The 26,654-nt window shown below is 62.1% G+C and overlaps 2 protein-coding genes across 3 annotated transcripts; one reads left to right on the forward strand and one right to left on the reverse strand.

Annotated features, from left to right (window-relative positions):
• Positions 1–535: 535 nt before the first annotated feature.
• On the reverse strand, positions 536–17,132 carry ITGA3 (integrin subunit alpha 3). Of its 2 annotated transcripts, XM_050327910.1 has the most exons (26): positions 16,884–17,132; positions 10,462–10,583; positions 10,295–10,377; positions 9,329–9,578; positions 8,610–8,693; positions 7,553–7,760; positions 7,010–7,203; positions 6,719–6,807; positions 6,359–6,495; positions 6,174–6,260; positions 6,021–6,088; positions 5,748–5,884; positions 5,098–5,244; positions 4,923–5,020; positions 4,670–4,835; positions 4,498–4,566; positions 4,320–4,399; positions 4,122–4,199; positions 3,803–3,905; positions 3,555–3,725; positions 3,333–3,446; positions 3,107–3,220; positions 2,593–2,691; positions 2,361–2,486; positions 1,602–1,761; positions 1,242–1,389 (listed from the first exon to the last, which is right to left on the reverse strand). In XM_050327910.1, exons 1-25 carry the CDS (start codon positions 17,099–17,101, stop codon positions 1,651–1,653), a joined length of 3,153 nt encoding a protein of 1,050 aa, XP_050183867.1. In that variant the 5' UTR covers positions 17,102–17,132; the 3' UTR covers positions 1,242–1,389; positions 1,602–1,650. The 2 variants fall into 2 exon arrangements, with proteins under 2 accessions (XP_050183866.1, XP_050183867.1); XM_050327909.1 differs by lacking the exon at positions 1,602–1,761 and having other exon boundaries at positions 536–1,389.
• Positions 17,133–21,476: 4,344 nt separating this feature from the next.
• Positions 21,477–24,472, forward strand: DLX3 (distal-less homeobox 3). Its single transcript, XM_050327972.1, has 3 exons — positions 21,477–21,803; positions 22,142–22,332; positions 24,134–24,472. The coding sequence occupies exons 1-3, from the start codon at positions 21,485–21,487 to the stop codon at positions 24,470–24,472; spliced, it is 849 nt and encodes a 282-aa protein (XP_050183929.1). The 5' UTR covers positions 21,477–21,484.
• The last annotated feature ends 2,182 nt before the right edge of the window (positions 24,473–26,654 follow it).

The following is a 26,654-nucleotide window of genomic DNA, read 5'->3' on the forward strand; positions in this document are numbered from 1 at the left end:
CGCGCGCAAACAACACACCCCGCTGTCAATCACCTCCCCGCCGCCAATCAGCGCCCGCTCTGCCGCAGGACCCGCCCCTCTCCATGCTAATACCGCCTCGCCGCTGGTCCCGCCCCGCTGTCAACCAGCGCCCCGAGGCCAATCAGCACCCGCTCTGAGGGAAGGCCCGCCCTCCTTTATGCAAATTTTGCCTCAGGGATGGTCCCGCCCCACTGTCAATCACCGCCCCGCCGCCAATCATCGCTCGCCTTGCTGTGGGTCCCGCCTCCATAGCTGGGGTCGCCACGCCTCTCTGCGCTCGCCGCGCCCCCGGGGCCTGGGACGCCCCCAGAAGCCTCTCTGGGGGATTGGGTGGGTCGGAGCCCACCCCAGATCCCTGTCCGGTGGTTGAGGGGGTTTGAGCCCAACCCAGACCCGGTATTACCCCTGCGGTGTTATTCCCCCCCCTACCTATTACCCCCCGAAATAGCCCCCTTCCCCCGCCTCCGACCACCCCCCCATCACTTGTCAGCCAAGACACGGAGGGGACACGAAGTTACAAATCCCGGAGGGAGGCTTTATTTGGCCTCGGTGGGGAGTTGGGGCTGGGGGGGTGCAGGACCCCCTCCTCCCCATCCACCCCCAAGTACCGACGGGACGCTGGGACTCAACACGAAAACACGGCCGAGAGACACGGAATAACTCAACACCCCGCGGGGGTGAGGGCAGGGGATGGGGGGCGGACACACGGCCTGATGCTCTGCCCCCCTCCTAAGCCAAAGCTGCGTCCGAACACGGGGTGAACACACAGGGGAGGAGGAAGAGGAGGAGGAGGAGGGAGAGAGGGGAGGAAGGAACGAGTTCCCAAAGCCCCCAGCCCGGGGGTGAAAGCAGTGGGATCCCACATCCAGTGAGGAGGGGAGGGGGGCGAGCGTGCCCTGGCGTGTGAGGACATGTCCCCACGTGTCAGGACGTGTCCCAGTGTCTGGAACACACGAGAGGAGTGTGAAGGCACTCGGTGAGCCCAGCAGCACGTGGGGGAACACGACAGGAGGAAGGGGGGCACATTTGGGGGGTCTCCCCCCTCAGCGTGCAAGGCACGAGCGTGCAAGAGGAAGGTGCAGAAGCCAATGCCGGATGCGGCCGCGTCCGAAGGTGGGGGGGATCGGGGAAGGGGCAGGCTGGGGGGGAAATGCACTTGTGCAAAGTCAGAGCCCCCTGGGGGTCCGGGGGAAAGGGGGAGTCAGGGGATCAGTAGTACTTCTCCGGCTCCTGCCACTTGGTCACCCAGTGCTTCTTGCGGCGGTGGGGCAGGAGTCCCCCGGGCTGGTAGCGCTGCTCCTGCCGGATCCTCACCGCGTGGTACTTGGGCATGATCCGGTAGTAGCGGGTCCGCTGGAAGAAGTCACACTGGGGAGTGGGGGGGAACAGAGGGGCCGGGAGTCAGTGTGGGGCTGGTTAGGGCTGGAGAGAAGGAGAAAGACCCCCCAACAAGGCAGCGAAGAGCAGAGGCAAAGGGAGCAGCAGTTCCTGGAGCCGCTCGGAGAGACCCCGCGCCCTACAGCGACCCTATAGGACAGAGGAGGAAGAGAGGAGGAGGAGGAGGATGCCGCTGGCATTACCAAGCGGGCGGCGCGGGGGCCCCGGGGGGGCAGTGGGGGTGCCCCCCCGTTAGTAGTCGTCCGTCAGCCGCTCGGTTTCCGACGGCTGGATCCTCATCTCCGCCTTCTGCCCCTTAGCCTCGTACATGGCCCGGGTGTTGGCCCGCCGGAAGAACCCGCACTGTGAGGAAGGGGACAGGGGTCAGGGGGGGCTGGAGAGGGGCTGGGGGGCTCCTGGTCGCCCTCCGGAGGGTGAGATGCTCCCCAGAGTGCCTGCGAAGTGGGTGGTCCTACAGACCCACTCACACCCTCCTGGGCAGAAAGTGGGGGCTTCAAGGAGCTGAGGGATCTCCTGTGAGCTGGGGGGGTCCCCAGGAGAACGCAGGGGTCCCCAGGAGACTGCAGGGGTCCTCCAGTCCCTGCAGCACAGGGGATGGTGGGAGCCAACGGGGAAGGAGGTGCCATCATCCAGCCCTGCTTTGGGTGGGTGTTTTTGTGGATCTCAAAAGGTTTTGCACCCCGAGGGAAGTTGGGAATCTCTGTGCTCCTCTTCCTCATTGCTCTGCAGCTGGCCACCTTCCGGATGGGGGGGAAAAATCTTCCTCCTGGGGGGCACCTTCCACCCATGGGAGCACCTTCCAGCTGGGGAGAGAACCTTCCACCCACCACTCCCTATCATCCCTCACCAGGCAGGGAGGATGGCAGCCACCAGTGACATGAGCCTGTGAGGTCTCAGCACACCCCCTCCTTCCTGGGAAGGGAATCCAGGTCCCCCCTCACCTTCCAAAGGAGCAGGATGATAATCCCCAGCAGCAGCAGGCCGGCCGCCACCGACACCAGCACCAGCCACAGCGCAATCTCAGCTGGCTGCTCCTCCTGCAGCTCTGAGTCCACGTCCACAGAGAACTGGAAGGGTTGGGAAGAGCCTTGTTGGGGCACAGAGCTCCCAGTGTGTCCCAGTGGGTTCCAACGTGTCCCAGTGTGTCCCAGAAAGGGCCCTGGCGCCGCTCACCCGTACAGTGTGGTTCCTCATGGTGATGGTGGGGACATGGGAGCGCAGGAACAGCGTTGCAGTGCCCGTCACCTTCACCCGGTCAAAGTCCCGGAACTCCTGGGACATGGGGGACACAGAGGGGGGACACGGGGGACACAGAGGGGGAACACATGGATGAGGGATGGGGGGACACAGATGACAGAGGACATGGATGATCAGGTGGGGGACATGGATGATTAGGGGACATGTGGATGATGGGGGACACAGGGATGATGGAGGGGAGGGACATTGATGGTGGGAACATACATGGATGATGGAAAGGGACACACATGGATGACGGATGGTAGACACAAGGATGACAGAGGGGAGGTCACACCATGTGGGGAGGACACAGATGATGGAGGAGGACACACACACAGATGGGTGTCATCTTCTGAGCCAAGACCCGGCAAACTCAGTGCCCTATTTAAGCCCATCCCTACAGGCCCAGCCCAGCCCTGCCTTCCCCCTGCAGCCCCCCCCAGACACTGACCTCGATGAAGGTGCTGTTCCAGACTCGGGCCCGCAGGATGAAGGTGTTGGGGTGCTGGGTGCGGGGCAGGGGGCACTCGAACCACACACAGCGCGCGGTGCCCTTGGAGCAGCTCTGGGGGACACGGGGCAGGTCAGGGGGCCACCGAGTCCCCAGAGCACCGCATTGGTGCCAAGAAACAGCAGGAACAGAGGTCCTGCTGGACCCCCCCTCACCCTCTACTCACCAGCACCGTCTCTGACTTGGCTTTCTTGGCAGTGGCCAAGGTGATGGGGGGCTCTGCCGGCTCAGGGGGCTCCAGCTCCCGTCTCCGCCGGGATAGAGCCTGGTCCTCCAGGAGCTGGAGGGGAGGGGGACACGAGCCCCATCAGAGCCCAGGCAGCTCTGTGGGACTGGAAGGAGCCAGGGAGGGGGGGAGGGACACAGGGCCAAGCAGTGGGTGACTCACAGTGAGGTTGAGGGGGTTGATGACCCCCCCAGGGGGCTGGCAGCTCTTGTTACCATTGACCACGATCTCAGTGGGGTAGAGGAGCCATTTGCCATTGGGGATCTCATAGGGCCACTCAAACCCCAGCAGGATGGTGCCCAAGGAGCCCAGGGATTCGCCCTTGGTGGTCACCTGCGGAGCAGAGCGGGAGGTGGAGACCAGCGTTCCCAAATCCGCCCCCCCTCCAGCACCGGCCACCACCAGCTCACCTGGAAGTCGAAGGTGAGGGGGCTGCCCACATCCTGCTCCTGCTTCATGGCTGACTCGCCCACCACCACCCCACTGAAGTAGGACTGGACATGGGAGGAGGCTCTGGGAATGGGAAGGGGGACAGGAATGGCGCTGGGCGCAGAGGGGGCAGCCCCCTGCCCCATTCCTGCGACACAGAAGGGCTGTGCCCGCTCCCGACACAGCCGAACTCAGGTGGGGGGGACACAGAGGGGTGGGAGGGATCTCAGGGGATGGAGGGGATACAGAGGGGTGGGGGCAACACCAAGGGGTGTGGGGGGACACTCCAGCTGCACTCACGTGCTCAGTGAGGACTGGATGCTGTAGTCCACCAGCAGCTTGGCCAGCACGGGCTGCAGGTCCTCCTGGGTGCTCTGCCTGCCAAGGCACCAGGATCAGCATCTCCCACATCCCAATAGCCACCACCCTCCCAGGGGAAGGTGGGATTCACTATCCTGCCCACCATGCCCCGACTCTTCCCAGGGCATTCACACTCACGTGGACAGATCCAGCCACACCAAGACCTCCCGCGTGTCCAGCATGATCCCAATGGCCTCGAAGGTGATGATCAGCTCTGCCTGCACCCAGAGGGGACGTGGAGCAGCTCAGCCAGACCTCCACCTGCCTGCTGACCCTCCAAAACAGGCTGGGGAGTGGATAGGAGGGGAGCACTCACCCTCTGGTTCCTCTTAAAAGGATTTCCCAGCTCGCACAGTACGGTATCCCCAAACGTGCAGGCTCCGCTCTGCGGGGAGAGGAGGAGGGTGAGGAACATCCTGGCAAAGCCCACCTTGCTCCTAGTGCCTCCCTGAGCTGGGGAGGGGTCTGAGGGGTCCCCCCCCACATACTGGGCGGACGGAGGAGGGCAGCAGGCTGGGGGGCACGGTGACGTTCAGCAGGGCCTCGTGAGCATCCTCGCCGTTGGAGGGGGTGGTAGGCACATTGGTGATGTTGATGCTCAGGTAGAGCTTCCTCACATCCCGGCTGTACTGCAGCACCTGGGTCCCGTTCAACCTGCGCATGGAGGGGAGGCTCAGCGCATCCGAACGGGATGGGGACCCCTCCTAGGGTGGGTGGGGACACGGGGGGCCCCGCTGTCACCTGGGCAGGGGCTGGTTCTGGTCGGTGACAAAGCTGCTCTGGAGCTGGAGGTTGCTGTAGCACTCGTTGTCAGAGCCACATTCCTTCTGGAACTCGATCTGGAGGGACAGGGAAGTCCCTGTGAGCCCCTGTGGCACCCCAGGACACCCCAGAATACCCCTTCCCACTGGCACACCTTGGTCTCATTCTCATGGGACTGGTCCTGGTTGAGGACAGGGAAGGAATCGAGAGAGTGGGGGCCCAGCTGGAATGTTCTGGGCTTCTCCTGCAGCGAGTAGTTCATGGAGAGCACGATGGGGTGCAGCTTGTCCCGGATATTGTCCTGAGGGGTGGTGGGAGTCACAAAAATGCCCCTCACAGATCCCTCCCTGGCCCCCCACTGCAGCTCCAACCACGGCCAGGCAGCCCCCAGACACTTTTGGGGTACCCACTCCTACTCATAGCCTGCTGTGAGAGCCAACAAACTCATCACAGGAGGGAGGGAGGGAATGAAGGAGAGAGGGAAGGATGTAGAGAGGCAATGGAGGGAGGGAGAGGGAGGAGGGAGAGAGAAGGGAGGGGAGGAGAGAGGGAGAGAGGGTGAAGAGATGGGTGGAGAGAGAAGGAATGGAAGGACGGAGGAATGCAGAGAAGGAATGGAAGGGGGAGAGAGAGGAGAGGAAGAAAGGGGAGGGGAAGAGAAGGGAGGGATGGAGTGGAGAGAAGGTGGGATTCTGCGCTTTCCCGAGCCTGCCATTCCCACCATCCCTGTCCCCACCCCCCAGAAGCCCGTCCCGCAGCTCCAGCCTCAGACACGGGCGTGCACGTGCAGTTCCACACGCTCACCAGCAGCAGGAGCTCCCGGGCCTGGCAGCGATCGTCGGGCATGGTGAAGCTGCCGGTGTAGGTGGCAGACGGGGACCCCGCAAACCTCACCCTGGGAGGGTGCCGGTCCTTGTCCGCCTCCAGCGTGTACTCCAGGGCTGTGAGGAGTGCAGGGCCAGGGTGTGACACACGTGCGTGCACCCCACAGGTGTGCACGTCCTCCCCTAGATGTCATCCCCCTGCAGGAGTACCGGAGGGGCGACCCACTGCCACCCCCGCACCCCCCGCACTCACTGATCCTCTCCTGGTACTTGGGGTCCCCTGCGCTCTGGTTGTAGGAGAAGCAGAGGGTCACCGTGATGCTGGGGAGGCAAAGGGGCCATGAGTGGGGCCAGGTGTGCCACCAGCAGCACAGATGGCACTGGGTGACCCGGGGGGGGGCCTCACCAGGACTTCTCTGTGCACTGCGCAGGGTCCACCTTGCTGGGGGTCACTGTGAAGGCCTTGTCCAGGATGTTGATCACAGGGCGAGCTCTGGGCAGAGGTGGATTTTGGCTGAGCCCTGTTCTGTGCCCACCCTTGGGGGTGGCAGGGAGTGCAGGATGCCTGTCCCTGTCCCCCTGCCCCTGTACCTGAGCAGGATGATCCGCTCATTCAAGCTGCCCACCAGGAGATCCGGGTAGGAATTGTCATCCACGTCCAGCCCCCCACTCAGTGAGTACCCAAAGGTCTTTATTTTGGTGGGGCCCACGTCTGATCCGCTGATCACCTGGATTGGTGGGGGCAAGGGGGTGTCACCCGTTGCTCACCAGCCTCATGGATCCAGGGACTGACCCACTGCATCCCACCCTGGAGCATGGGATGCTTGGGGGGTATCTGGAACCCTGACAACCCAGTGAGGGGATTAGGAGCCTTGACACCCCCTCAGTCCCCTCAGTGAGGGGATCTGGAGCCCTGACACCCCAATGAAGGGATCCCCATGAAGCCATTACCTGTCGGGGTTTGTCCTGCAGCCCCTCAGCACTGCTGTGGTAGATGTAGACCTTCCCATACCCCTCAAAAGGAGCCCCCACAGCGATATCTGGGGGGAGAAGAGCAGGGTCAGCCTCCCGGGAATAGGGTCACCCACACCTCCTCAAGCCCCTCCCCCCCCACCTTAAATGCACCCTCATCTCCATCTCTTCACCCCAAACCTCTCCAGGGACCCCCTACAGCCCCTCCAGTGGGGGAGCTGAAGAGCCCCTGCCATGGCTCCCCTCAGAGAGCAGTGCCCAGCCCCTCACCCTGGAATCCATCCTGGTTGACATCCCCAATGCTGGCCAGGGCGAAGCCGAACCCGGAGTAGCTGGGGCCGGTGAGGACCAGGCTGGGGTGCAGCTGGAAGCCCCCCACCTCATTCATGTACACGTACACTGCGCCCCCCACCTCCTGCTTCCTCTCGAAGTAGTAGGGGGCCCCCACCACCAGGTCCTGCCACCTGTGGGGACAAGGGGGTGGTCGGGGCTGGGGGCTGTGACACAACCCCGCCCCAACACATCTGGAGTGGTGGAGACCCCCCTCGAGCCGTAAAAACAGGACTTCCCTAAAACACCTCCCCACCCCCAGAGCTATGCCCACCATGAGAGGACCCACAGAGACTCCAGGTGAGCTGCAGGATGCCCCGGGTGAAACCCCCACCCCTGCGAGCTGCAGGATGCCCGAGGGGAGCCCCCCACCCGCAGAGCTAAGGGGTCGCAGCTCAGCTGAGCCGCAGGACGCCCCAGGTGAGCCCTCCACGCCCCGCGGGCTGGGTGGTCCCGCCCCCCTCGCGCCCTGGCCGCCCTCACCCGTCGTTGTTGAGGTCTGCCAGGGCGATGGCGCTGCCGAAGTAGGAGCCGACCTGGGGGCCGGGGAGCAGGAGGCTCCTGTGCAGGCTCTGCTGGGGGCTGCGGCTCAGCAGGTACACGGCGCCCGTGTGCTGGTACCGGGGGGCGCCTGTCACCATGGTCACCGCGTCCTGCTGCAGCACCGCGCTGCCCACCTCGGCCGTGTATCCTGTGCCAGCCCCACGGTCAGGGGGGCAGCATGGATCCCCCGACAACCCCACACCCTGTGTCCCCCCACCCCAAACACCCACACACCCCATGTCCCCCACCCGGAGCCCCTGCAGCTCCCCAAACACCCTGGTGTCACCACCTGGGTCTCCAAGCCTCCCAAACCCCTCCCCCTGTTTAACGTCCACCCCAAAGGTTGTCCCTAAATCTGCACCTCCCCAAACCTCCTCCTACCCAACTCCCCCCTCCATGACCCCCCCTTAAGCTCCCTAAACACCCTGATGTTACCACGTGCCATCACTGTGTCCCACTCACACCATCCCGGGGCATCTCCAAGTCTCCCCCAACATCCCCAGACCCCATATCCCTCCACCCTGATCCTCCTGAATGCCCCAGTGTCTTTAACATCCACCTCCGAGGTTACCCCTAAACCCACACCCCCCAAACCTCCTCCTCACCCCAAATCCCCTCCATGACCCTCTCCAGCCACTTGAATATCCTGGTGTCACCCCAATATCACCACTGCAACCCACTCCCACTACCCCTGGGACCCTCACCCCTTTAATATCCACCCTCAAGATTCCCCCTAAACCTACACCCCCCCAAACCTTCTCCTATCCCAAATCTACTCTCCATGACACCCCTCAAGCCTCCTAAACACCCTGATGTCACCACAGTGCCAGCACTGCCCCCCACTCACACCATTCCCAGGGGGTCTCCAAGCCTCTCTAAACTCCTCCCACCCCTTTAACATCCACCTCCAACATTCCCCCTAAACTCACAGCCCCCAGAACTCCTCCTCATCCCGATCCCACCCCCCACGGAGGCCCCCCCTGCCCTGCTGCTCCACCTATATAGGTGTTGCCGTTCTTCTGGTTGGGGAAGGAGAAGTCATGCAGGTCCCACATCTCCCGCTGCAACATGTAGTCAGTGCCTGGGACAGTGAGGGGGGTCAACCCCACAGCAGCAGGGGGGTAGCCCCTCTCCCCTTCCTTGGCACCTCTCCCCTGGCACGTGAGCACACGTGTGGCCACACGCGTGTGTGTGCAAATACATCCATGTGCACAGGGTGTCCATGGGGGTGTGGGTACTCTGGGGAAGGGGGTCCCATAGAGGCATAGGTACCATGAGGGAGGGGGTGCTCATGGGGGTCCTCATGGGGATATGGGCACCCAGGGAGAGGAGAAGGGTCTCACGGTGGTGCCCAGAGGAATAGGGGCACCCCCTCAGAGAAGGGGGGACTCATGGGGGTACAGGCACAGTGGGGAAGGGGGTCCCACAGTGGTGCCTAGAGGAATAGGGGCATCCCAGGAAAGGGGTCCCCATGGAGTTACAGGCACCCTGGGGAAAGGGGTGCACATGGGGGTACAGGCACCACAAGGAATGGGATGCCCGTGGGGGGTACAGGCACCGTGGGGAAGGAAGTGCCCACGGTGGTGCCCAGAGAAATATGGGCATCCCAGGGATGGAGGTGCCCGTGGGGATACAGGGACCATGGGGAAGGAGGTGCACATGGGTTTGGGCACCCGGGAAGAGGGCACCGCCCCTGCCCTCCCCAGCCGCCCTCACCCTGCCAGTTGTAGGCGCCGGGTGCGCCAAAGTAGATGATGTTGGTGGTGAAGCCAGCGCTGGTGCCCATCTGGCACATGCCGGTCTCATCGCTGTCAGTGTTGGCGTTGCACATCTCGTGGTGGTACGTCTGCCACTCGTCGCTCAGGTCCAGCCGCAGGTCATTGCCCCGCACGTAGCACCGGCCCACCATGCGCCGCTGGTCCTCGCTGCCTGACCACAGCACCTTGGTGTAGCGGTGGGCACAAGCCTGTGGGCACAGCAGGTGCCACTCAGCACCCCAAAAGGGAGAGGGAACCCCTCATCCTGAGCCCCATGTCAGGATGGAGAGAGGGAAGTGCCCTGGCTGGGAGGCGTGTAGGGTTTGGGGATCTATAGGGTGTAGTCCTCTATAGGTGCTCCATAGATGACCTACAGGGTATGAGGATCCATAGGGTGTGAGAGTCTCTAAGTGTTCTATAGAGAGTTTGGAGGGTGTAGGGGTCTATAGGTGCTCCATAGGGTGTGAGGCTCTATAGATGATCTATAGGGTATGAAGGTTTATAGGATGTGAGGATCTCTAAGTGTTCTATACAGTGTGAGAGTCTATAGGATACAAGGGTCTATACGAGGCTCTGAGGGGTGTGAGGGTCTATAAAATGTGATGCTCTGTAGGGTAGGAGGGTCTCCACGGGAGGAGGGTCTATAGGATGTGAGGGTCTATAGAGCTGGATGTTGTCTTGCCACCCAGGATGCTCCCGAGAGCTTCATTTCACCCCTACCAGCACCCACCACCTGTCACCCCACAGTGCCCACTCCAGGGGACACAGAGGCGACAGGGGACTCCCATAGCACCTCTGCCTGGTGCCACCATGCCGGGGACACGTGCCAGCCCCATGAGGAAGTGCTGGCAGCTCCCTAGTATCCCTGTGTAGCTGTGCCCAGCGGCAGCTGGGTGGTGGCACACACGTGTGCACGGGGACTCACCAGTACCCTCCCTGCCCGCTGCCGCTGGCTGGCCACCGTCACCCCCAGCCACATGTCATCGATGATGGCCTTGTCTGGTTCATCTGGGGGGAAAGGGAAGGCACGGCGTGAGAATGGGGCCCCCCGTTCCCAGAGGGGGGTTGGGGTGCCCTGGAGTGCTGTCATACCCTTGAGCTCAATGTCGAGGCGCTGGCAGTCGCGGGTGGAGGCGGTGAGGGGACAGGCGTAGACGGCACCCGTCCGGGTCCCATTCACGGGCTCCGCGTCTCGGGGGGCCCCCACCAGCAGCCTGGGGAGGTAGAGAGAGGGAGATGAGTGGGTTGGGGGGAGCAGGTCCATCTGCCCCAAGAAAGTCCAGCTCATTTTAGGGGGTGCAAAACCAGGCATCCCCTGGGGAGGGGGGTTGGGGTGAGGAGGTGCTCAGAGGTTACCTCGAGCATATGACACCTTGACCCCCAAATTATGGGGGGCAGCAGCCCCCCAGCTTGATCTCCAGAGCTGGGACACAAGGAGCTGAAAGGTCTGAGAGGACAGGGGGCACAGAGTGATGGATTCACTCCTTGCTCACTCCTTCCCAGACTTGATTCCAGCCCAGGCTCATGGCTGAGCCCAAATTACAGGGGGCAGCAGACCCCCAGCCCCATCTCCAGAACTGGGACACAAGGACACTGCGTCCCACTCAGAAGACGGGGGGACAGACTGATGGATTCACCCCTCACCCCCTCCTTCCCAAGTCAGATCCCAGCCCAGGCTCACGGCTGAGCCCCCGATCCTGGTGTACAGTGGGGTGCAAGAAGAAGGGGTCAAGCTGACCTCACAAACCTCAGGGAAAACAAAACTGGGGTGAGGGGTTTGCTCAGCACCCCATCGCCAGCCCCAGGGCCCCCATGTCTGTGTAAACACCCACAGCCCTTCCCAGCCAACCTTTGAGCCGGGAGCGGGGCCACAGCTTCCCCCCCGGCACAGCCCCCGGCACAGCTGTGGTGTGTCCGGTGGACAGGCCGATCCCTGCGTGCCAGGGAACGCCGGGACAACCCCCCGGGATGGGGACGGAGAGCTGGGATGAGATCCCCTCATCCCATGAGGCATCCGGGCAGCATCGGGGCATCGCAAGGAAAGCAGCGCTGTTCTGGGGGTGACTCAGACCCCTGGAATGGCAGGGACAGCCCGGCTGAGTCATGGCAGTGCCACACAGGGCGGGGGGCATTGACATTCCAGACTGGATGCAGCACTCACTCCACAGTGCCCTACGGTGATGCTGAAAGGACCCCACACATACCTGAACCCCCCACCCCCAGGGAGATGCCAGGGACCCCCGGCAGCAGCAGGCACAGGACCTGGGGCTGGGGGCTGGCAGGAGGACTCAGTGTGCGCAGGGGGTTCTGCAAAGGCCAGCCTTTCCGCCGGGAATTCCTTTGGGATCGCAAGGACAATGGCGTGGAGGAGGCCGCACTGGCAGAGGAAGTGCGTCCCTCCTGGTAGGCGGGACACGTGGGGGGGACACGGCACCCAGGTAGTGGCTGCAGCCCCCAGACCTGATCACGGGGGCAACGAGCTGGTCAGTCCTCAGCAGGACCACCAGCGAGGCCAGGGACAAATCCTGCTGATCCCATCCCACTGACACTGGGAAGGGTAGTGATAGGATGGCGACCTTGTCAGAAGGCACTGGGGTAACGAGCTGCTCAGTCCTCAGCAGTGCCACTAGTGAGGACAGGGATAAATCCCACTGTCCCCATCCCGCCAGCCCCCTTCCTGGTGGCAGGGAGATGGGGACCTTGTCACAAGGCACTGGAGTAACAAGCTGTCCAGTCCTCAGCAGGGCCACCAGCGAGGACAGAGACAAATCCTGCTGTCGCCCTCTCACTGACATGGCCACTGGTGAGGGCACACCGGGCTAATGAGCTGGTCAGTCTCCAGTGCAGCCACCAGCGAGGACAGGGACAAATCCCACTGGCCTCATCCCGTCGCCAGCGGGCAGGGAGTGCCGGGAAGGCTGAGCAATGCGGGGCCGGGAGCGCGGGCACGTCCGGGCGGGCTGACTCCAAGCCCAGGCGCAGGAGGAATGTGGGGCCTCAGGCAGCCCCTGCCCCGGCACGTCGGGGCCCCCCCGCACCCGCCTGGCCCGTGACGGGGCCCGCTGGCGGCACCGCTCTGGTTGAGTCAGCCCCATGCTGCAGGCTGGGGGGGGAGACACAGCGTTGCTCACCCCACATAGGGGTGTCTGCCCCCTCCCAGGAATGCCAGGATGGGGATGCCAGCTGCTCCTGGGAAAGCGGGAGCCACTGGCTGTGAAGGGAAGGGAATAACGGGGGATGATGCCTCCTGACTTTTTGCAGCTTGGCACAAAGGGATCTTCCCCCCTCTCCCCCCTACCACACAGGAGGGGGGCACAAGGGGCACCATTGTCCCCTTACCTGGAGGGGAAGTGACTCAGTGCAGCTGCTGTGACTCAGGGCTGGAGGGAGAACCCGGGGTGGGGGAAAACCTGCTCCCACACCCCAGCGGGACCCGCAGCCCTTGGGTACTGCCCCATGGGGGCCATGGGCAGGGAGTGCCCCCAGGCTCCTCCAGTGGTCCTGGCTCAGCCAGACGCCCACCATTCCTAACCACTGTGGATCCCCACAGCCCACAGGTCCTGGGCGGGGGGGAGCCCACCCAAGCCAAGCAGCTCCGGCATCCTGCTGCTTCCAGCCAAGACTTCCCGGCACGGCAGCCCACCCGCAGGCTCTGCTCCTGGGAAAAGGGGGAGTGTGGGATGCTGGGGGCTTCGGAGTCCCATCAGAGACACGGGGGGCATCCACGGGCATCCCCCACCACAAGGTGCCACGTGCCCCCCCAGCTACCTGGAGAGCCAGAGGTTGGGATACTGGACCTCCCACCCTGGGAGGCTGGGACCAGTTTGTGGCACTGGTCCCGCTGGGGTGAGGGGACAAGGAGCTGAGATTATGCTGGAGATGGTCAAACAGCAGCGCGAGGGGGAGGCCGGGAAGGGAGGGAAGCAGGAATGTGAGGCCGTGCTCTGTCCTAATCCGCCCCGGTAAACTGGGGGGTTGGACAGCAGTGGGAGGGGGGAGGCTCCCTGCCAGCACTGGCTGAGATGGAAGGGGGAGCTGTGGGAGGGTCTGGGCACCAGGACCCCAAAATGAGGCCACTCCTGGGGTGGCAGAGGATCCCACCCAGACACCACAGCATGGACTGTAATGGTAGGGGGGACCTGTACTCCTCCCAACAGCAGCACAGCCTCCCAGCCCCAGAGCCCCCTCCCCAGGGAGCAGCTGGGCAGTGTGGGGAGCACATCATCCATCTGCCAGGAGGGGAGGAGCAGGCAGGATGGGGAGGGGGGGTTCCACACCGCACCCCATTCCGCTCCCCCCTACCCTGGGCAGAAGCAGGAAGGGCACAGTGGACCCTCCCCAAACTTCCCCACCCCATACTGGGGCTGGGGAATGCTCAAGGTTTGAGAGTTCAGCTCCAAGAGGGATCCCAAACAACCCCTCTAAGCCCCTAAAAGCAGCATCCGACAGGGATCTCCAGCATATCCCACCCACCCCAAGGCTCCGGGGGGAGGACTGTCCCTCAGTGCCACTCTACTTAAAACAGGGAGGCCCTGAGCATGCAAATCCACTGATGCCCCCTCCTGAAAGGAGGCGGGAGAGGGGGCAACAGCTCCTGGAAGCCACGAGGGATGGCTGGACAGAGAGACGGAGGGACGGATGGATGATCCTCGGGATGCTGGCCCCGCATCCGCCCCCCCACCCCGCCTGCCAAGCAGCCGCAGCCCCAGAGGACCCCGGTGGACTCGGGCCAAGGCAGGGGGAGCTCAGCCAGCTCCAGCAATCCACAAAATCCCAGCCGAGGGGGAGGGAAAACCGGGAATCCAGCCAGGAGAGCGATCTCCTCCTCACCATCCAGCTGGGAGCAGGAAGACCCCCGAGCACCAGGCACATACAGAGGGAAACTGAGGCATGCACGGGGTGGGGCAGATGTGGGTGCTGCCTCCCCCTGGCTGCAGATTCGGGGGCGTCTTTGGTTTTCATGGAACGGATGCTCCGTGCCTCAGTTTCCACTACGTTTTTCAGGGAAGGGTTGGATTCGCCGGGTGCCACCAGCACAAGCCAAACCAGCTCCCCCAGCGGGAGCCCAGGGGAGCGGCCGGAGCCCACGGGAGCGGCCGGACACGGGCAGCAGAAGGAGTTTCCTAATCTCGGCAAGGCTGATAAACACCCTCGCTTCCAGCTCGCATTCACCTGGCCAGGGGAGGGGCGAGCAAACAAATCTTTGCATGGTACACGAAAAACACGCTGGGGGTGGAATGAGAAAGGAGGGGTAGGGGAGGACCGTGCCGTGCCAGCCTGGCCCCTCGCCAGCGCCCGCCCGGGAAGCGGCTCTCCACACCCCACCGGAAGGCTGGGAATGCCAGCGGCGCTCCAAAGCATCCCTCTTGTCCCCGCTGTCATCCCACTAGGAACCTCGCAGCGAGGGGCACGGGGTGAACCCCCCGAAAAGAAGCACGGACACCCCCCCTCCCCGCGGGCCATATCAGGGATGACGGTGGCAGGAAACGTCCCTTTCCTGTCCCCACCCTGCACCTGTGGGCAGAGGGCAGGGGAGCCTTCATCCGGCACCGGGGTGACGGGGGAGTGGGGGCATCCCCATGGGGCTGCAGGTCGGAAAGGGGAAGGATAGGGGCGCTCAGGGGGGCACCCCTGCACTGGTCCCACCCCACCACACCCACCCAAAACGGCTCTGACATCCCAGTTTTGGGGCAACACCCCCGTGGATCGAGAGAACCCCACGCCATTCCAGCCCCCCTACCACGGGGACGGGCAGCAAAGGGCTCCCAGGGGGACGGGGGTGCAAATTCCCGGCGGGATCCCGGCCCTGAAGCCTTTCCCCCACAGATGGCAGAGCCTCCACCCCACCCGCATCACGCCGGGACTCGTATGGGCCACGTGGCACAGGTGGGGAGATCGCAGGTCCCTGCCAAGGGGGGCCAAAGCCCCCCAAAATTCCGCCCCGAGCCACTCGGGGAGACACGAGCTAATCTGTCCCGGTGCCAGCCAGGACCGAGCTGGGGCTCAGTGCCCCCTGGGCAGCTGCTCCCATGGCACCGGAGCAGGGAGAACGCGGCCCTGGGTGGGAGCCAGCGTGTCCCCCGTGGGGGAGGAGGGGTCCTGAACCCCACCAGCTGCTCCGCAGGGAACAGCTTCACTCCCTCCCGGACAGGAGCAACAACAACCCATCCCACGGCGGGGCCGGCGGGCCAAAATGCATCTCTGGAATGCAGAGCAGCACATGCCTCCCGTCCAAGCAGCTGCTGCCAGTCCCTTCCCCACGGAAAGTAAAAAAAAAAAAGGAGCCCTCCGGATCTCCCAAGAACCCCTCTGGAGCTGGGAGTTCCACGAGAGGGTGATCCAGCAAAAAATCTGTGCCCTTGAGCGGGAAAATCCCAGCCCAACCCCTGCGGAGGAGCGTTATCCCCCGCAGGGACACGAGGCTGGAATCGCCGGCCAGAAGGATGGGGGATAGGGATGTCGGAGGTGGGGAAGGGGGAGACTGGCAGGGCGGGGGACAGTGGGGGGACACGGCGGCTGACAGCGGTGGGATCTCACGGGGAATGCTCCGGCTGAAAAGGGCTTTTGTTGGGGCTTTGCCTGGCAGCAGGAACCACAGTCCAACAGGTTCCCCGGGAATGGGAATGGGGCCTCCTCGCCAGGAGCGGCTGGAGCCGAGGGGGGGACACGAGGGGCTTCGCAACCGCCCCCGGGAGGGTCGGTGCAGGCCGAGACCGCTACCAACAGCTGGGTGCAAAGAAGGGAGGGATAAGCCCCCGAGGAGCCACTGTAGAGCACGGACCCCTCCTCACCTGGGCTCTGGGTCATGAGGGACACCACCCCCACCCCAGCACCTGGGCCCCCCGGGGCGCCCCCCTCCCACCTCCTCCTTCTCCAGGTGCATCCCCGCCCCCACGGCGGTGGGATCGGGACCTTTGCCCTCACACACGGACCTCCCACTACCACGAGGGATCCCTCACTTTCTCTATTCCATCGGAACCTCCGCCACCCCACGTGGGACCTTCATCCCATCGGGGGACCCCTCAACCCCCCCACGGGGGACACGCCCAGCTCTTCCCCACCCCACGGTCGACCCAGACCCTCACGGGGACCACTCACAACTCCTCTCCACCCACGGGGGACCCTTCCCCTACGGGGGACTCCCCCACAAACCTCACAAGTAAACCTCTCTCCGCTCTTCCCCAGCTCACGGGGGTCCAACCACCCTGGACATCCCATCCCACGGGGGACCCCTCTATCCTTAAACCCTCCCCCACTTCACGGGGACGCCCCCACCCCACCGGTAAAACCTCTTCTCGCCTTCCCCCACCGCGATCCCATGGGGCATCGCACCCACTCCATATTCCCCCCCCGGAGGACCCCTCCCCGCTCTCCCCCATCCCACGGGGGACCCTCCCCCTATGGGGGGGTCCTGCACAGGTAAACCTCTCCTCTCTCCCGCACCACACGGGAACCCCAAGCACGCTCAAAAAGCCCCCCTCCCCGCATCACCGGGTTCCCCTCCCCGCGCTCACAAGCTGCGCTCCCTCTGCTCCGTCTGCCGGTGCAGCGCCACCGAGAAGCCGAACAAGGCGCCGGCGGGGCCCCCCTCCTTGAGGACGGGGAAGGTGCGGTCCAGGTTGAAGGCGGCGGCGGCTCCGAGCAGCACCGGGCCGAGCCCGAGCAGCAGCGCCGGGAAGGGCGGCAGGAGCGGCGGCAGCAGCAGCAGCGGGCGGTGGCGGCGCCGCGCCATGTCCCGCACCGGCCGCCGTAGCCGCGGCTGCCGCCCCACCGGGCCCGGTACGCTCCGGGGGCGGGGCCGGGGGCGGGGGCGGGGCTTGGCATTGCCCCTTTAAAGGGACCGCACCCCTCCACCCCCCACCCCTTCACACCCCCTTCGCCTATCACCAACCCTGCGTACCTGCCTGCGCAGGTGAGGGGAGGGAGGGGGCACGCGGACACACCCATGTGTCCTCCTCCCTCTCCAGGTGTGTCCCCCCCCCCATACTCAAGCGAGGGGACGTGGCCCCCCCTCCGCAATTCGCAGTCCCCACGCCCACGCGAGGACACCTCACCCCGCCCCAAATATGCAGTCCCCACGCCCATGTTTGGCACCGCGTGGGGTACCATGCCGAGTTCCTCCCGCCCCCCGCAGGTCGCCCCCAAGGCCCACGCGGGGTCACTGAGTCCCCCCACATCCCGACCCCAGTCCGCAGTTTCCCCCCCAAACCCACGTGAGAGCATCACCTCGCGTCCCTCCATTCCGCTGACCCCCCTCACGCCCACGTGGGAGGAGCCGAGTGGTGTGTCCCCCCCGTTTCCCCGCATCCCCCTCTCTCCCACTCCAAATTAGGACCCTCCATAGGATAGAATCCCCAGGATGGGACTCCCAGTTTAGGACAACCCATGGGATGGTCCCTCGAGGAGGGAACCCCCACCATGGGATGGGACCCCCATGGAATGGGACAGCCCCTGCCCCGTTACAGGCGGGACCCCGAGAGCGGCTGTGCCGTGGAACGGTCCCGTCCCCACCGTGACCGCGACGGGGACACCGCGGTGGCCCTTGGGACGCGACCGCAGCCGCAGCATCACCACTTCCCTGCCGAGGGGTGGAGGCAGTGACAGCCATCGTCCCCGTCCCCGACCCCGGCTGAGGTCACCGGGAGCCACCGCGCCGCTCCCACCCGTGCCAGGAAACCCGTGGGTGGGGTGGTCTGGGCTGGGGGGGCTGCAGGATGTCCTGTGTCCCCCGCCCCGATGTCCCGAGCCACTGTGCCGTGTCACTGGAAAGAGTGACAGCACAAGGTGACAGTGCCACGGGCAGCGCTGCCGGCGGCGGCACAGGGACTTGGCCCTTGTCCCATGTCCCCCGTCCCTCGTTCCCTGTCTCTTGTCCCCCAGACTCCTTTACTCCTCTCCCCATCTCCTGTCCCTTGTCCCCAGTCCCCTGTCCCTCATTTCCCGTCCCTATCTCCTGTCCTTTGTCCCGTGTCCCTTGTCCCCCATACCCCCTCCCAATCTCCTGTCCTTTGTCCCTTGTCTCCCTATCCCTTTTCCCTCGTCCCTGCCCTCCGTCCCTGGTGCCCCAAAAATGCCATCACCGCACAGGGGTGTCATTACCCCAACAAGCCACTAGATGACGCCGTTCCCCCAGGGATGCTCAAGGACATTTGGGATCGGGAGGTCAATCGGCCGCGCCCCCATCGACACACCCTTCCCCCGCGGCTGTGGCAGAGCTGGGGGTACACGCGGGGTCCCCTGTGGGCTCTGCCGGGCTCGGGGGGCGTTTCCAAGCGAGACCCCCCCTAAGGGGGTTGGGGGGCACAGGGGGACCCTTCAACCTTCAGGGGACTATGGGGGAGAACCCCTCCAGCCTTAGGAGGGCACATGAAGGGACCCCTCCAACCTTTTGGGGGCCATGAGGGAGGAAAACCCTCCAGCCTTGTAGGGGAGACAGGGGGATTCCTTCAGCCTTGTAGGGGAAATGGGGGGATCTCTTCAGCCTTGTAGGGGGAACAGGGGGATCACTTCCACCTTGTGGAGTGGAAGGGGGTGGCGTCCCTCCAACCCTATGGGGGGTATGGGGAGGCCCTCAAGCTTGTGGAGGGCACAGGGAACAGTAGGGGGGTGCTGACCTGACCCCGTAGTCAGCCCTGCCCCAGCACCCACCCACAGAGACCCCCGGGTGCCCCAATGTGGTGACTTCTGCCGCCCTCACAGTGTCCCAGTTCACTCAGACTGCACCCCCCAAGTCCCCCCCATCCCCTTCCCCCATCCATGAACTCCTGGATTTGGGGCTCCACAAGCGTCAGCCTGGCCAAACAGCCTCCAGCAGCCCCAGTGCCTCCCAGTCACAGACTGGTTCAGGACTGCACGGACCTGCTCCCTGCTTGTGCCCCACTCCCCAGCCTCCCTCCCCGGCCTCCAGCTTCCCAACCAGCTTTTCCTGCCGGTATATCCCGCTCCCGGGAGGAACTGGCCCCAGTGACAGTCCGGCTGGAGGGGGACAGCCAGACCAGGGAGCCAGGGATGTCCGTGCTGCTCGTCGGGACCCTGGGAACACTCCCCAAGGACGCCCCACATAGCTTCCAGGCCTAGGCTTGGCCCAGACACTTCTGTCCCCTTGGAATGAATTCCTCAAATCCTCAGTTACAATTCCCATGTGGGAAGCGAGTCTGTGCCATTCTCCATGCTTTGGGGTCATGCTTTGCCTCCTGCAGAGGCTCCTGCTTCCCTCCAGCATTCATCTCCAGTTCTATTTATTTCTATTATTTCTACTTCAATATTTCTATTTCTATATTTTTGTTTCTATTTCTATTATTTTTACTTCTCTTTTTCCTATTCTTACTCCTATTTCTATTCCTACTTCTAATCCTATTCCTGCTTTGAGTCTTATTCCTACTTCTAATTCTATTTCTCCTCACATTCCTATTCCTCTTCCAATTTATCCCTATTCCTATCCATATTTATTCCTTTTCCTAATCCTATTTATTCCTGTTCCTATTTCTATTTCTCCCTATTCCTATTCTTATTCCTGTTCCTATTTATTCTTACTCCTATTCCTATTTATTTCTCTTCCTAATCCTGTTTCTATTCACTCGTTTTCCTACTTATTCCTGTTCCTACTGCCACTCCTATTCCTATTCCTATTCCTATTCCTATTCCTATTCCTATTCCTATTCCTATTCCTATTCCTATTCCTATTCCTATCCCTATCCCTATTCCTAATTCTATTTCTATTCACTCATTTTTCTGCTTATTCCTATTCCTACTGCCACTCCTATCCCTACCTCTATCCCTATTCTTTGTTCCTAGCCCTATTCCCATTCCCATCCCACTCTTTCTATTCGCAGTCTCTCCACATTCCCGAAGATTGTCCCGTTTTCCTCGCGGGCCCGGCGTGGCGGTGGCTCCGGGACTCGAAGCCTGGGCCCGGCGGGGACGCAGTTCCCGCTGTGTCCGTCAGGTGGTGCCGTTGCACCGCAGTGCGGGGTCGGAGGGGCCCGGGGAGCTCCGGGGGGGACAATCCCGGGGCCGGGGGGACACACAGGGGGTCAGGAGGGTGAGACCCCCGCCAGGCTTAAGGACCCGCAGCCTCCTTCCAACCCCCCCATCTCAGGGTAAAGACTTGCCTGCAGAAGCAGAGACTCCCCTCTCCCAGACAAAAGCCCCTCTCCCAAAGCCCCCTCCCCCGCGTGGCTGGGGGCAGCCCCGGGAGTGGCCGGGGGTGACCAGGGTTGGCTCGGGACCCTGAGTTAGGCGATGCTGCTAGGGGGTCTCTGAGGGCAGTGGCGGGGGCAGGGCCCAGACTAGGGGTGGGAGAGAGACATGGAGCCCTGAGGAGCGGAGGGGGGTGTCCCCCCAGAACCAGGGACTGTTACTACCCCGAGGTACCCACAGGGCAGGTGCAGCATGGCAAGTTTTGGGGTAGGTGAGGGTCCTTCCTCTGCTCCATGAGGATAGGGGGGCTATGCCTTGGGGATGGTGTTGGAGTGGGAGTCACTGCTGGGAGAAGGTGGGAGCTGGGGAGAAGGGAGGACACCACAAACACACCCCTGGAGCCCCCCAGCCCCAAGCATGGATCCATCCTACTCCCAATCCCCAACCTTCCCTGCCACCCAACAAGCATCCCCCCCTCAAATCCTCCAAATCCCCCCCACAACCCCAAAAGTCCCCTTGCAAACCAAACCCTCCCCTGACCACCACAGTGCCCCCTGCATCCCCAGGGTCCCCCCTTCCTGCACACAGGACCCTGCGCCCTGTATTTACTCCTTCACCCACTCTTTGTTGTTTCTTGAGAGAGGGAAAGAAGGGAGGAAAAAAAAAAAAAAAGAAGTGAGCGAGAAAAAAAAAATAAAAAAGAACCCACACAGGAGGAGGCAGGAGCCTATTTTGCCTCCCAGGCAATATTTCTGGAGCCAATCGGAATGCGCACCCACCCTGCCCTGCTCCCTAATTAAAGGCTTTAAGCAGGCGGCCGGGGCCGGAGGTTTGGGCACAGTCTCTTCGGTTGCTTCTCGCAAAGAGCTGCAGCGCAGGATCCAGCTCCGGATACGCCAGGCCTGACGCGGCAGCGGAGCTGCCAGGTTGGGGGTCCCCAGCCAGGCAGGCAGCTCCCCCCTCCCAAGTGCCAGCGATGAGCGGCTCTTTCGATAAGAAGCTTTCCAGCATCCTCACGGACCTGTCGGGCTCGCTGAGCTGCCATGCCGCCTCCAAGGACTCTCCCACCTTACCAGAGTCCTCCGTCACCGATTTGGGCTACTACACCAGCCAGCACGACTACTACCCGGGCCAGTCCTACAGCCAGCCCGTGAGCCACTACCCCTACCACCAATTCAACCTCAACGGCATCGGTGCCACCGGCACCTACTCGCCCAAATCCGACTATTCCTACAACCCTTCCTACCGCCAGTACAGCCACTTCAGGGACCAGCAGCTCCCGGCACAAGAAGCAGGTAGGATGCTGTGGGCAAAGGGGGTCGTGCCCTTGGGATTCCAGAGGGAGTTTTGTGGAGTCGTGCGTGTCTAAGTTGTCCCCAAGTTGGGGTCGGGGTGTTGTTGTTGCTGGCAGATGTTGGGGCAAAGCTCAGCCCCCTCTGGCATTCCCGGAGCTGCTGAGGGGATGCAGTGGGATAGATCTGTGCTGGAAGCAGCGTCTGGGGCTGTTCCAGGGGATATTCCAGGGGATGGGGTAGTGCCAGCACCCGGAGCGGGATGACACTGAGTTGGGATAGGGGATGTCTACGCTGGGACCCCTCCACCCACCCACCTCACCCCTGTGCTCTCTGCCCAGTCTCGGTGAAGGAGGAGCCGGAGCCAGAGGTGCGGATGGTCAATGGGAAACCCAAGAAGATCCGCAAGCCCCGCACCATCTACTCCAGTTACCAACTGGCTGCCCTGCAACGCCGATTCCAGAAGGCCCAGTACCTGGCGCTGCCTGAGCGGGCTGAACTGGCTGCCCAGCTGGGGCTCACCCAGACCCAGGTAAGGACTGAGATCCCGCCCCCCCCGCCCCAACACCCCAATTCCCGACCAGGAGGGATTGGCAGAGGGGGAGCCAGAGCTGCCCTGCTCCTTGCAATCGCAAACTGGAAGCGAGTTGGGAGGGAGTTCTGTTCCCAGGCAGCTCAGAGAGGGTCTGGGGGTCTTCAGCAATGGATAGTCCCCAGCTGTTCTTGAGTGCAAAGAAGATTTCCCCACGCAGAGCAGATGTGCTGTGCCAAGGGAAAATTGGAGAGGAGGGAAGGAGCAGGGAGAGGAGACAAACCCCAGCCATGCCCCACTCCCCAGTTTTGGGGTTTATCCTCCTCTCTTTGGAGCTGGCACCATCCCAGACCTCACTCTGCTCAGGCATCCCAAGGGTTGGGGGCTGAATCCTGCTCTGGTGCCTGGGAATGTCCTGGGTCAGCAGTGAACCCAGTTTCCCGGGAATGCGAGGCACCAAGTCCTGGGCAGGATGGGACACTCGGGATGGGGTGCTTGGGATGGGGTGCTCAGGACGCCTCATCCTGACACCGAGTCCTGGTCCCAAGTCCAGCAGGAGCACCGGGACATGGGGCCGAACCCTGTTCCTCCCGTCTGGACTTCCCGAGGCTCCCCGACTACCCGTCCCGCTTGGCTCAGGCAGAGAGAAAGGATTTGGGGACCGGCTCCACACCCCACTGGGACCCTGCGCTGGGGTGGCAGTTCAGGCTGGACTGGAAGAGCAGGGACGTGCGGGACGGGCTTCTCCTCCCCACGAACCACCCAGAGTCGGGGCTAACCCCTTGTTTTTGGGGTTCTGCCCTGCGAGGGGACAAACTGTCCCGGCGGATGTGCTGGTGGGAGGGGAGTGGGTTGTCACCACTGTCCCTGCAGCGTGTGACTCCCCCGCAGCCCGGCCCGGGTGCCCTCCCTGCCTGCGGGCCGGCGCCGGCGCCCTTGTGCCGCCCTTGGCGCGGCGCTCCCAGCACTCGGCCTTCCTCCACCTCCTTCTCCTCCTCCTCCTCCTGCCTTGGGCGATGAAGCAATCGGGGACACTCGGCAAAGGGCTGACGGAGCGCGTCACCCGCTCCCAGAGGGACATCCTGTTTGGGTGACAACCACCACCGCCCCCACCCCGTCCCCGCGGGGGCCGAGCGCGTCCAGCGCCGCCTCACCCAGCCCCGGCACGCTCCCGACGCCCGGCGCGATGCACCCAGTGACGGGCTCCCCGCGACGCCCGTGTCCCCAGGGGGGCTTCCTGTGACACCCGTGTACCCAGGGGGGTCCCCACGACACCCATCCCATGGGTGCTTCCCGCAGAGCATCAAGTGTCCGTGCTCTCTGCGACACCCACATCCCGGGTGATTTCCCATGATGCACCCACCGTGTGTCCCGGGTCCCCACAACACCCGCGTCCCCAGGGGCTTACTGCCACTCACCGTGTGGGGTCCCCATGGTGCCCATGTCCTGGGCGCCTTTCAGTGGCACGTAATGTGTCCAAGCTTCCCATGGCACCCTTATTCCTGTGGTGCATCGTGTCCCTGGGTCCCCAAGACACCCACGTCCCTTATTCCTTCTCCTGCCTCTGGGATCCCTGTGACAGTCACATCCCTCCTCCTTTCCCGTGTCTCTGAGATCCCCAAAACACCCAAATTCCAGGTGCTTTCCTATGTCTCTGGGGTCCCTGTGATGCCCACGTCACTTACCCCTTCCCTCATGCCCGAGCTCCCCACGCCACCCCGCCTCCTCTCCCGCTCTCCCCATCCATCCCACACCCGCAGTTCCACACCAGGACTCTGACGCCTGTCCCTCCCTCCCTCAGGTGAAGATTTGGTTCCAGAACCGCCGTTCCAAGTTCAAGAAGCTGTACAAGAACGGCGAGGTGCCTCTGGAGCACAGCCCCAACAACAGCGACTCCATGGCCTGCAACTCGCCCCCCTCGCCGGCCGTCTGGGACAGTAACTCGCACGGCAGCGCGACGGGCCGGACCCCGCTCCCGCAGCCACTTCCCTACAGCTCCTCGCCCGGATTTCTGGAGGAGCACAACCCGTGGTACCACCCACAACCCCTCAGCGGACCCCACGGACCCCACCAGGCACAACCGGCCACCACGATGCATCACACCTCCCCCGGGCCCCCAAACACTGGCGCGGTCTACTAACAGGGAGAACAAGTGCTGAGAGACAGTGGCAGAACTCCTTTGCCTCCTTTTTTTTCCCCCCTACTTTTTGCTTTTTCCTCTTTTTTTTTTTTTTTTTTTTTTTAAGAAAAAAAAAAAGGAAAGGAGAGGACACCCGTGTACACGTACCCCTAGACACACACCTCCCCTCTCCCTGCTCATCTCAGGAACCAGAGGACTGCAAAGGGTTCAAATTCTCTGCTACCAGCACGGGAAAAAGGTGGAGAATTCTTCTACTTTTTTTTTTTTTTTTTTTTTCCATCACCCTCCCCTCTAATAAAACTGGCCCCCTCAAGGGCCTCAGCCCGCTGCTGGAGCTTTGCCTTTTGGGGTCACCTCACTGAGTGACCCCCGAACAGGAGTGGCCACCCAAGAGGGGCACCCGGAGCACCCACATTCCATCGGGATGGAGGACACGGTGTCCCAGGTGGTAGCCGATGCCGGAGGAGCGGGATGTGCTTCGCCCTGGCTCCAAAATCCAAGGAGTGGGAGTGATTTGGGGGGGTGACGGACACCCCACGGGAGCAAACCCAGGACCCTCAGCCCGGCAGATCCATGGGAATCCCCCGGGACGATTCTCAGACAATAAGGTGGTTATTTAAAATTAAATAAAAAGTGGGTGGGGGATTATTTTAATATTTAAACAGTTCAGGAATGGTTTAAGTTATTTTTGAAAGAGGAAAGTCGTGTCAATCTCCGTTTTCTGGCAGTGCCTCTGGGTGTGGGTTAAGGAATGACAAAAAAATGCCTATTTTTTAACTAAATCGACAACATATTTTAAGGGAGGAAAAAAACACAAACTCTTTCCTATTTTTTAAGAGAATAATGCTATTTTTTTAAGCAGAAAGTGCCATTTTAAGGAGTGTTCATACGTGTTGTACAGTCCCGGGGACCTTATTTATGTTGCCTTATATAAATAGGGGTGTTTGGGGGAAAAAAAGTGAGTGTACATAAGGTTTGTTTGTATAAAGTTGTTCCAAACCAAACTGGTTTTGATCTGTTTTTTTGTCCTTTTTTTTTTTTTTTTTTTTAAGGAAAAGGGGGTCCCCCTGAATGTCCTTTGCTACTTTCTGAGGGAACCAAAGCCAAGCTAGAAATGTTAATTAATAAAAGTGTTTTGAACTTGAATTCCCAAACACCATTTTTTTTCCCCCATTTTTTTGGGGAGCAGGGGGGTTTTTTCCCACCTTGGGAAATTCGTATTTAAACCCTATTTTTTTGTGCCCTGTTTTTGGGGGGCAACTGGGAGTGTGGTCGGGGCATGAGATGGCATCGGCTGATGGGTAGAGATGGCACTGGCTCTCCCCAAATCCCACTTTGCCCTGCTGAGAGGGAATTTGGAGGGAAAGGATTTTATTCCTGGGTTTCAGAGTATTCCCTGAGCTGCCACAGAGACCTGGAGCTTCCCTCCCACTCTTCTCACTGGGACCAGTAGGCTCCCAGCCATGCAGACTGGGAGGGTGGCTGGGCTGCCACCGTGTCCCTTTTGGAGACACCCCGTGAGACACGTGGGGGACAGAACCCCCTAAAAATCCCAATCCCATGGGACCAATGCTCTGCCCTGTGGAGATGGTGCCTTCCCCAGTCATGTTATGGGGTTGGGGGGCTCAAGTGACCCCAAGACCCCCCCAGATATGGGTGTCCAGGGCTGTGGTGGCCCTGTCCTGCTGTTCCCGCTGTCACCCCTGTCGTGTCACGGGCAAGGGTGATGCCCCAGCAACCCCCAGTGCTGGGAACAGGTGACCTGGACCCTACCCACCCCCACAGCTGTGGGGACCCCTCAGTCCCCACCAGTCCTCTGTGGAGTCATCCAGAGAATCCCCAGTGCGGCATGGGATGTATCCAGCTTTCAGCATTCCCTTCCCATTCCCAAGTCCACACAAGCCCAACCTCCCTCCTTGCTCCCTTGGGGGGGGTTTCCCTAATCCCCCTCATGAGTTGCATCCACTTCTCTACTCCCATCCCATGCTCCAGGATGGAAGAGGAGGAATCCAAGTGTCACAGTTTGGAGTAAGAAACTCCATGGCACAAGTTTTCATTTTTTTTTCCAATATATTCTCTCTTTTTTAATGTTTTTAATTTTTTTTAAATTTAGAGGTGAAGGGAAAAAAAATAAAAAGGCAGATGATCACATATCCATGGATTATATAAATTCCAGGTGCCT

The sequence above is a fragment of the Myiozetetes cayanensis genome, unplaced genomic scaffold, assembly GCF_022539395.1.
Source record: "Myiozetetes cayanensis isolate MyiCay16 unplaced genomic scaffold, myiCay2020 scf35, whole genome shotgun sequence".
NCBI classification, from domain to species: Eukaryota; Metazoa; Chordata; class Aves; order Passeriformes; family Tyrannidae; genus Myiozetetes; species Myiozetetes cayanensis.